The 10554-nt window shown below is 34.8% G+C and overlaps 1 protein-coding gene across 1 annotated transcript; it reads right to left on the bottom strand.

The window, feature by feature from the left end:
- Positions 1 to 647: 647 nt before the first annotated feature.
- LOC101884093 (uncharacterized) lies at positions 648 to 9696 on the bottom strand. Its single transcript, XM_073917231.1, has 7 exons — positions 9619 to 9696; positions 7732 to 7884; positions 5225 to 5288; positions 4161 to 5147; positions 3892 to 4050; positions 3689 to 3784; positions 648 to 2658 (listed from the first exon to the last, which is right to left on the bottom strand). The coding sequence occupies exons 3-7, from the start codon at positions 5237 to 5239 to the stop codon at positions 2356 to 2358; spliced, it is 1560 nt and encodes a 519-aa protein (XP_073773332.1). The 5' UTR covers positions 5240 to 5288; positions 7732 to 7884; positions 9619 to 9696; the 3' UTR covers positions 648 to 2355.
- Positions 9697 to 10554: the final 858 nt, after the last annotated feature.

The following is a 10554-nucleotide window of genomic DNA, read 5'->3' as shown; positions in this document are numbered from 1 at the left end:
CTGTTTGCAGAGCTAAAGTCCAGCATCTTTACATTGGCTTTAGTCTTGACGGTTGAATTACATTTGTCCCGGGTAGCCCTGTTCAAATGTGGCAACTCTATTGATGCATGCTCAGGATCCATATGCGATATCTAGTGTATATATCTATGGGATGTACTACATCCGCCATTTTGTCATGATCATGTGACCTATCCGTGTGAGTTGCATCACTTCACTCCTATTCATGAATTCTCTCATTGTGCATAATCGGATAGCATTGCATCCAGCAATGTGCAATTCAGAATTGTGCCAGAAGTAGTTGGTCATCTGCACTGTAAAAAAAAAAATGTTGAGCAAACATAAAAAAATAAGGCAACTTGATGCAGTAAGAACTTTGAGTTGTCTCAACAACTGTTTTTTAGTTCTTCTCAGTAACAATATTTAGTTGAGCTAACATAATTTTCTTTGTTCATGCAATATTGATTATAGTATTATACTAATAAAGATATTCTTGTCACATCAACTAAAGCAACAGTTACTGCTATTGAGTCAATAAATTTTTTTCTGTTTAGTGGATGTTTATTTTCAAATTTGCAAAATACGTAATTAGTACTAGTTAGCATATCATTTTGTTTTAATCATTCTACTTACAAATGACAAACACAAACTTACTACTTCTTCAATTTATTTCCACTGAAAGCAACAGATAACACGCTTTACAATAGGAAATAGCACAAACATTTGTAAATATTTTAAGATGAAAAGTGCTTCAAATTACAAACTTTGCAGTATACAAACTTTTCTGCTAATTTGCAGGCACATATGCTAGCTTTAACATTTTAGCTGCAATAACAGCACAGAAATAAACAATTTAAACATTGCATTTGACACAAACTAAATTTGCTTTGAATGCTTTTATGCACAAATTATAAACAAAAGGGTTGATTTGGACACCAGTTTCCATAAACATTTAAACCAAAACAAAAGTTAAGTGCTTGGGTGTCTTGACAAAATGTAAACCTTTTAATTTTAAAACCTTTAACGGTAACTCTTCATAATAACTACACAAAACGAATCATTAGCAAAGCATTAACAAATAGTTAATTAATTATCTGTTAAGCATTAACTCTACATTATAAGACGTTAGTAAGCACTTTATAAATACAGCTACAAATGCTGTTATAAGCTCAAAATGTGCTTAATGATTGTATTTCATACTTTGCTTTTTATTAATTGTTCCTTACTGAATTCAGTATTGCATTATTTACAAACCATTTGTATTTAAGTGTAGCTGGTGGTTTTTAAGATCATTCAGCATGAGGTAGTAAATTATTAATGGAACTATTCAAATTAACAATTATATATCTTATTATTCAGGCATATAGTAATGGTTACTATGTATGTTAATAAATGCTTTTTTTAACTCAACTTCATCCATTTTTGTGACCTAATCTAAAGTGAGACTATTTTTGCTTTATAAATCTCTTATAAATGACAATTAAAAGCTGAGTATCAAATGAACAATAAATGTTTGCAATCTAATCTAAAAAAATAAAATTACTGTAAACTTTAAACATCGCCGAATAACAGAAATGTCAAAATACAATTAGCAATAATTACAATTGAATAAAATTGGATAAAACAATATATTATGATATAACATTTCAGTGTTATTTAGTAAAGTTTAAACTGTACAGTAACTTCATTTTAGATAAAGTTGCAAAGATTTTTTTTTTCATTTGATAGTTTCATTTGTGTATCTTTAAATAAATAGAAATGAATTAAATAGTTCATGCTCTTTTTCCCTGTTCGGAATATAACTGAGCATTTAATTGTCATTTATAAGGGATTTATAAAGCATAAATAGTCCTCACTTTAGGTCACAAAACTGGATGAAGTCGAGTTAATAAAGCATTTATTAATATATAAATAAACTAATAGTATATGCCTGAATAATAAGATATATGAACGTTATTTGAATAGTTTATTAATAATGTACTTTTACATTCTGAATGATCTGGAAAAAACCAACACCTATTCTTAAATAACTGATTTGTAAATAATGCAATACTTATGTAATAAAAAAAAGAATCATTAAGTATGAAAATGCAATTAATTACAATTTAAGAATATAGCATTTGTGGCTATATTTATAAAGTGCTTATTAATGCCTATTAGAGTTAATACTTAACAAATAATGAACTAACTATTTGCTAATGCTTAACAAATGATTCATAGTGTGTAGTTATTATGAAGTGTTACCCATTTAACTGAACACAGTGCCTAAACAGTGGCTCTCATGAAACAGATTTAGTACTCAAATTGTACATTAGGTCTTTGTAACATCAGACCATTGACACAACACTGTTTACAGTATTAGTTTAACATCTTGTTTTTAAGAGAAAGCACACGTTGCGTACATCCAGTCCCAAGCTCCATGAAAACATTCTGAATTGTGTCAAAAGTGTACCGGAGTTCTTTGGGATAGGAAAAGTTGAGTGCATAAAGAAGGCCAAAGAGGTATGCTACAGCACTTGAGGTATCTGGAATGTCTTCCAAAACAACAACCTCTTCCAGTACAACAGCAATGTTCTGGATCACTGGAGATGCTGCCCGGGAGTCCTCTTCCGTAACATAGAGAATGCCAACTGATACGCCCTTTGTTCCATCTTCAGTTTCCTGTGAAAACACAATAAGAATATTTGAGCATAGAAAGTCATTATAGTACTTTATCTACAAACAAGCAAGATGTTATATTGCAAATATAGCTGTCATGCTTATGAAATTTAGGTGACGATTAATTGTCAAATAAAATATTCCAATTAATGGTGATTATAGAGATTTAAAAAATTTTGCAAGTACTTGTTTATTATAGGGCTATAACAACACACACATTTAAATAATTGTAACAAAGTTATTTATTCAGTTAAAAATATATACCATTATCTTTCAGAAATATGAACATTCTGTAAAAATAACAAACCAGCATAATACAATGACTATGCAAACTTAATTGCAGTTAAGCAAAATGACCAGTTACATCAAATAGTTATGATCATAAAACTGCTATGTAATGTGTAGTTTGTCTGTAGGAAGACATAGTGTTATAATTCAAATCATTAAGCAAAAGCGAATGTAACAATTAAACAGACAACATGTAAATAACAAGGATTCATCAGTATTCATATGCAACATTAATGCAGTAATTGGACTTTAAATATTTTAAGTGATTTATTTTAAAATACTGTCATAAATGAATAAATACATAAATGCTGATTTGTTGTACTCTGAATAAAACAGCTGCCATTTTGGTTGACAAGAATAACGTTTCAGACTCTCGGCACAACTCTAATTTTATATAATAACAGACAAAGCAACAGTTTCTCTTGCATCTCTTTTACATGTTCTTTCCCTTAACTACCTGCATAAATCAGTGAGCAGGTCTAAACTGGTACTAATATAGAACCTGATATCAATCTTTTAAAAATAACAAGATACTTGTGAATCATGAAATTTACTTCTTATACCTTAAGGTCAGAAGATTTGTAATTTCTGTTAATGATACCTAAATTAAACATTTTAACTCAGCTAATCAAAAGTTTTCATGAAAGCTCCAAATAGATTGGCACTCAACTTTTCAAGACACCAGCAATACAGAAGCAAGTTTGGACACTCATGCTTTAAACCATTTAAAGTGTTTGATACCTACTTTACATTTCTTGAAAAGGTTAGTGTGTTTCTCTCGAAGAAACAAAGGCAGGCCCTCCAAAGCAGCAGTCCTTCTGTGATTAACAATTTCTGTTGTCTGCAAAAACATAAAAAAGATACAACCAAAAAGTCACAGAATAACAACTGAAATATCATCAACTACATAGATCAAAAACATGTAAATAATGAAAATTATTAACTTACCCTTTCATCAAGTCTTTCCAGGAGCTCTTCCATTTCATGTCCAAACGCTCCTTTTCTGGCTCTGTATAATTTCAGAAGCTTTGGTGTGTACTTGTCAGTGGCTGCCATGAAGACTCCTAGTAGGTCTTTGTTGGTGATGCGGAAAAATTCCTCACAGATCTATTTAAAACAAACCAACCAGATTTACAGCAATCAATTTTTTCTGTAAACAGAGCATCTTGCATTCTGTAAACTTAAAGCCTAATAAGTAAGAAAAAAATTATCTTTACCTGTTCTTGAAAAAAGAGTGCAGGCCACCTCTCCTGAACCTCTACAATCATTGGCTGCTCTTGGACCATTTCTTTTCTTCTAAGGGAAAATGTTAGTTCCATTTTTTCACTTATGGCTGCCATGTCTCTTCTTGCCTTTTTGGTTTCCTCTACCAAAAAAACTCTTTGCTCTTCAAGTGAAGTGTCAGTGTGGTTGCATGGATGTTCCGGTACATGATTGACTTCTCCACGCTTTGCCTTTTTCAGAGTGAAACTCCTCCGACCACTGGCATCATCGTTTCGCTTTCTGTTAACAATTACTTCATTGCAACCTGCCTCTCGCAACTTTGCCCTATAATTGTTTAGCTTGTTTTTGATGCTGATCAACCATCCCTCAAAACCCTTTCCTTTGCCAGGCTCCTTAAGGCAAGGATATTTTAAAACCAAAGCAGATGCAATGGATTCAATTTCCTGATTGTCAGGGTATGCCTTTATGTCAAAAACTGTCTGCACTATTTTGTCAAGAATCTCTATTTTCATGTCTCTAGTCACATCAATGCCTATTTTTGTTTTTTCAAATGCCTCATTTCCTCGTCTTAGTTTTAGCTCCACATCAAATGACAGCGCTGGTATGGGGAATGGCGAGGGCCATTCTGAGGCAGTACGTAAATAGTTTTGCACAGAGCCTGAAGTGCTTGGCAAGGATTCTTCAGAGTCGAGACTAGCAGTATCAAGTGATGAAACTGATGGAAGGCTACTGCTTTCATAAGCTGATGACTTGCACCACTGAATATGCAAGACTGCTTTTCCACTGGGCAATTCTGAGATGTCAGACAGGTTGCAAAGTGCATTGCCAAAATCAGCATCCTCAAACTTAAGAGAAAACTGTCCTTGTAATTGCAGCTTCTCTTGAAGAATAGTGATGAGAGATTCCACTGATTCAGGCACTTCAGGAAGCTGGACTCGCCGGGCTTCAGTGGAGGAAATGATGACTCGTAGTAGCAAAGGCTGTAAATAAACAAGAAGCCAATTTTAATTACTAAATTTAAGCAATTAATAAATTAATTAGTTAATGTGGTACATACCATTGTAAAGGACATTTAATGCTGCAAATAGGTCCTCAGGGTCACGAACACTTTTGATCCCACACTGTATGGAATTAATGGGTGATAGCCATTTAGGTCACCAGAGTCAAAGATAACCATGTCAGTATAGTGGCTTTCAACAAGTTCATAAGATCTCAAATGTTCTAAATACCAGGCAGAAACCCTTTTTGTTATAAAGAACACTTTGGCAGAATGGATCAACATGCTTTCTATTCTGAAGAACTCAGGCTGTCCATTGCAGTGTCCTGCCGATATGATCATGTTCTTGGCATATCTAGTTCCATGAAGACAAACGTCTCTGGACAGTGACACAGTGTGCAACTGTGGGAACTTTGTTTGTACAGCATGCCTCAGGGTTGCATCCAACAATGATATGCTAACCACATCCAACTTTTCAACATGCAAGTCTGACTTTAAAAGGCTTTGTGCATCCAAATGGTATGCAATCATCTGTTGATGTTTCATGGAAAGAGTGAGAAGTACATTTTTCATGTTGTGGGCATCACGTGCAACCTTCTTGAAGAAAGAGTGCTTAGACTCAAAGCGCATGGTCCACAAAGTCACTAAAGGTCCAAAACATTTAGTTAGTTCTGGGTAGTGTTCGATAAAGTGATGCTTAGGCTTTAATGCATAGTCCGGAAAAGTGGAAGTAAGAAGCAAGCGGTGGTCAGAAAATTTAAATGACAAGTAACACAGAGTTTCATCAGAGAGACTGTTTGACAAAACAATCTCAACTATTTCTTTTAGGTCCATTAATATGTCCCATGATGGCTCATGCTCTGGGATACGATCCCCAATCATCAGAGGAAGTAAGCGCAATAACGTCCAATTTTCGTGTCCATTTCCTCCGATTGATCCTTTAGCAAGACTTGTTTTTAGAATTGTCTTTGGTTTGTTGACCCTGTCAGAGTACTTGTAAGGAAATGTTCTAATGGAGTGATTTACTCCTTCAAGAGTAATGAAACCTTTGGAAATTAAGTCTCTGAGGCACAAAGATAACTCCACAGGGATGACCCCTTCAAAGAAATCATGTAAAATGTCCGGGGGAAATCCAGTTACAGGATGAAAGTATCTTAAGTGTTTGCTCAATGCACACTCACTCTTTATACCATTAACACTCTGAACAGCACTCTGCTTAAGCTGTTCTACAAATAAATCATGTTGATCCACAGTTCTCAAAGGAAAGTCACATGGTTTTACAGTTGAAATCTGATCACGACTAATCAAACAGAATCGACAGAATTTTTCTACATTAAAATTTTCCTGAAAACCAGCAAGACCATGTGCTCCAAGATTATCGGCACACACACAGAATACAGTTGGTTTTATATAATGTCCTAAAGCTTCCACAAACAAACCTTCATGCTCCAGAGATTTTAACTCTTTTATCAAAGGTTCAAGAAATTTGTCAAATCCAAATTTTTTAACATCAATACTTTTTCCTAAAACAGCTAACTGGATTGATGATAAAGTAGATCTTAAATTTGCAGGTAAATTTAAGACCACCCAGTACACAGCAGTGATTTTATGGATTTTTCGAGATGTTCCAAGAGGGTTGCAAATTTCAAACTCATCCACATAAAAGGCTAAACTTAGTTTAACATCATCTTCTGTAACAAATCCACTTTCCCTGTAGTACTTTCCATCTTTAAATGAGCTGTATTGTCCAGGGAGATGTTTATGTGTAAATTCAATGTTATTTAAAAAGCTGTCTTGATTTAACAAGGTTTCAAGCAACCGAATGACTGGAACATGAACAAACACTTCTTTATGAGAATGCTCATAAAGATATTCAGTAGGTTCGATTACAAAAAAGTTCCTTTTGAAATATTGATTTCGTTTATAGTCAGTAGACAAAGTGCCCTTTTCAGAAATTGATGCAAAAAGTGGATTTGTTAGACAAACAGAATCTGCAATTTCCTTGATTACAACACTTTCAATGTTAATATTGTGCTTTGTTACAATTGTTTCTATTGTATGAAGAGCATGAGATTTTGAGAACAACAAAATACTTTTAAGTTCCTCAAAAATTGTCTGAGTAGCACTTTTTGAGACATGCAAAACAGTTTGCATACACAATAAAAGTGAGGCGATCTTGCGTTCAAGTGTATGAACATTTACATCTTCAACAGACTCTATTATATCCTCTTCATCAAATTCACTTATATTCTGTGTTGTACAAAGAACTTCTGAGACTCCGAGACTATCTGAAACTATCTGAGACTGTCTGTCACTTAAGGTTTGATTTCTATGATTTCTGCTTCTATGCGAGCTAAAGGTTGGGCGGTTGTTTGTTTTAAATCCACATCCTTTAAAGGGACACTGAATTGTTTCTTTACGTTTCAGATGATTTTGTAGGTGAAGAAAAAATCTTTTTTCAGTACAAATCTCATGAAATTCACATAGTCCACAATTAAAAGTTGAAAGATCTCGACTGACTCTATCAGTGTTGTGGTGTGATTTAGATAAGTGGGATCGTAAAGCACCTGCAGTTTTAAAAGCACAAACACACTCCGTGTAAAGACAGGGCCAGTTGGAAATTCTATGATGATGTAGCTGATAGTGCTTCAGAAGGACATCTTCACTTGAAGTGCTGAATTTGCAGTTTTTACACTGCATGAAGTCTTGAGGAGATCATCCTGAAAACAGAAATAATCAGTTATAACCTTGTATTGTTAAATCACAACTTTAAATAAAATATAATTCTTACAAAAAATATATTTGAAAAAGCTTCACATTTAAAATTTTTTAAACATTTTTCAAGTTTATGCCCCCATATTTTAACATGAAACATGTTTGGGAGCAGACAATGATATCAATATCAATATATGATATTGATGTATACAGAGGAGTCCACAAATAATGTAATATAGTTAGTAATAATATATGCTTTGAAATTAAGACTATTTTAAACCTAATAGGAACTATTTATATTAATTTGACAGGATTAAATAACGTTTTCGGCAATATTTTATAAATAAAAAATATAAACTACATTTACATATTACTTTATCTAATATAATCTGAATATCTGTGCTTTATATATGCTTCACAAATTTATAAGTACAACTTACGGTCTCTCACTCGCTCTTAGTGATGGGAAGTTCAGATCATATTACTGATTTGGACCTTTGAGTCTCATTCGTTGAGATGAACAAATCTTTTTTTCAAGTCATTTCCATCAATTTGCCAAAATATTATTAAAATGATACAGGTTATTCCAAACGCATCTACAACTAGCCCAGACGTTGATCACACTACAAACAAGTCATAACTTGAATGCTATAAGAAAAAGAAAATAATCGTTTGTTTACCTAGTCTTTTGTCTATGATAATGTGAGTTCAGCTATTCTGACAGGTCTTCAAATTTGAGGGGTTCGTCTACGTCACACAGACAGACCCATATAAGCTTAACCAAAGCACAGTCTGAACCGAAAGGAGCCATTAGTTCACCTTTCGAGTCATCTGGTTTGACTCGTTCGTTCATCACGTGACAGCATGTAAAGAGAGATGACTCAACGCCGAGGACTCGAAAGAAGATTTAAAAAAATTTCCGGCTCTGATTGCATTTCATTGGCTTATGTCTTTAACGTGATGAACGAATGACTTAAACCAGATAGAGGACTCGATAAATGAACTAATCTTTTCCTCCAACTGCACAAATGTGCGCATGCGCGAGTGGACAAATCACTCCTAGAGAGGACTCGTCGTTATCGAGTCATACAAAAGATTCGTTCAAAATGAACGAATCGTTCAAGAACGACCCATCACTAGGCGGCACACACGGAGAAGCACGTAAAATGAGAAAAATGTGAAAACTCGCCAGAGAAATGAAAACGTTTCACCTAAAAACAAACAAAACCTCTGAATTCCCTAACGTAAATGTTAATACTATGGTCCCATATTAGCCATCTTTTATCAGTGATTAACAGTTAAGCATAATGATGTAATTTTAGTGTTAACATGAAACATTTTAAACTTAAACGGCACAGAAAAGCAGTTTCCGTTTTTTTCCAAGTAATGTCTTAAGGAGCGGCACAAGCTTAACTGGCGTTAGGCAAACGACGACCGTGCCGAACTCACGGTCCTCCGCCCTCTCGAAGGTGCGGGCGTGGGCGGGAAGGATGTCGCGCGGGGTCTCCATGCCTCCCTGAGCGATTGACTCTGCCTAAATCCGCCACTTATGTCATGAATACACGGAAACATTTATGAGTTTGGACTTAGCTGAAACTATAGGCCACATTAATTACCCACTGCATTTGAAACTTCAGCATATGCAATAATTCTCGTCGCTAAAAACAAACCGTCAGGTTGTGAATATAGTAAAATTCATTGCATGCATAGAATTAGTGTTAATAAGTGTTGTTACTCACCTACAGGAACAAGTTAATGTTTAGTTCCTCGAAGAGTCGAAAATATGCGTGAAGTCCGATATGGCACCAAGACAAAATGGAGATGAGGAGCGAAACGAATGGTCAATATGGGGGAGGGTTGGCGCCGTTTTCAAACGTTGCGTCACGCATGCGCAATTTATTTAAATATCAACATACCTGTTCAACACAAAAATGTATGTCCAGAAAACTCTGGTAAACATGTAGACATAACATTTTAGCGAATATTATTGACATAACATATATTTTTATGTAGATCAGTAGTTATTCACAATTCTTAGTATATATGACAGAAAAAGTACAGTGTGCTGAACAAATTGAAATTTTATTTTTTACAGTGTGGGTAGTTCTCAGATACTGTCTTTCGAATTCTATAAATTTGGACATACTACTCGGCTTTCATACTGTTTTAGCATACTATATAGTATGGAAGTATGCAATTTTAGATGCAGACTATGTCTTGCATTTGAATATGCCTTTATTCATTCATTCATTCATTTTCTTTACGGCTTAGTCTCTTAGTCACCCCAGCGGAATGAACCGCCAACTTATCCAGCATGTTTTACGCAGCATATGCCCTTCCAGCCACAACCCACCACTGGGAAACATCCAAAAACACGCATACACACACACTATGGTCCAATTCACCTATACCACATCTTTGGACTTGTGGGGGAAACCAAAGCACCCAGAGGAAACCCACACGAACACAGGGAGAACACGCAAACTCCACACAGAAATGCCAACTGACCCTGCAGAGGCTCGAACCAGCAACCTTCTTGCTGTGAGGCGAACGTGGAGATCGTGGAGATCCGAGAACGTGGAGATCCGAGAAATTAAGTTTCTTTGCAGTTTTTCATTCGCGAATCCACCAGAGACTACTGTGCACACTTTTTCAGCTCTCAAATTTCTCTCACG

Source organism: Danio rerio, chromosome 11 (assembly GCF_049306965.1).
Source record: "Danio rerio strain Tuebingen ecotype United States chromosome 11, GRCz12tu, whole genome shotgun sequence".
NCBI lineage: Eukaryota > Metazoa > Chordata > Actinopteri > Cypriniformes > Danionidae > Danio > Danio rerio.
This window is presented reverse-complemented; position numbering and strand designations above follow the sequence as displayed.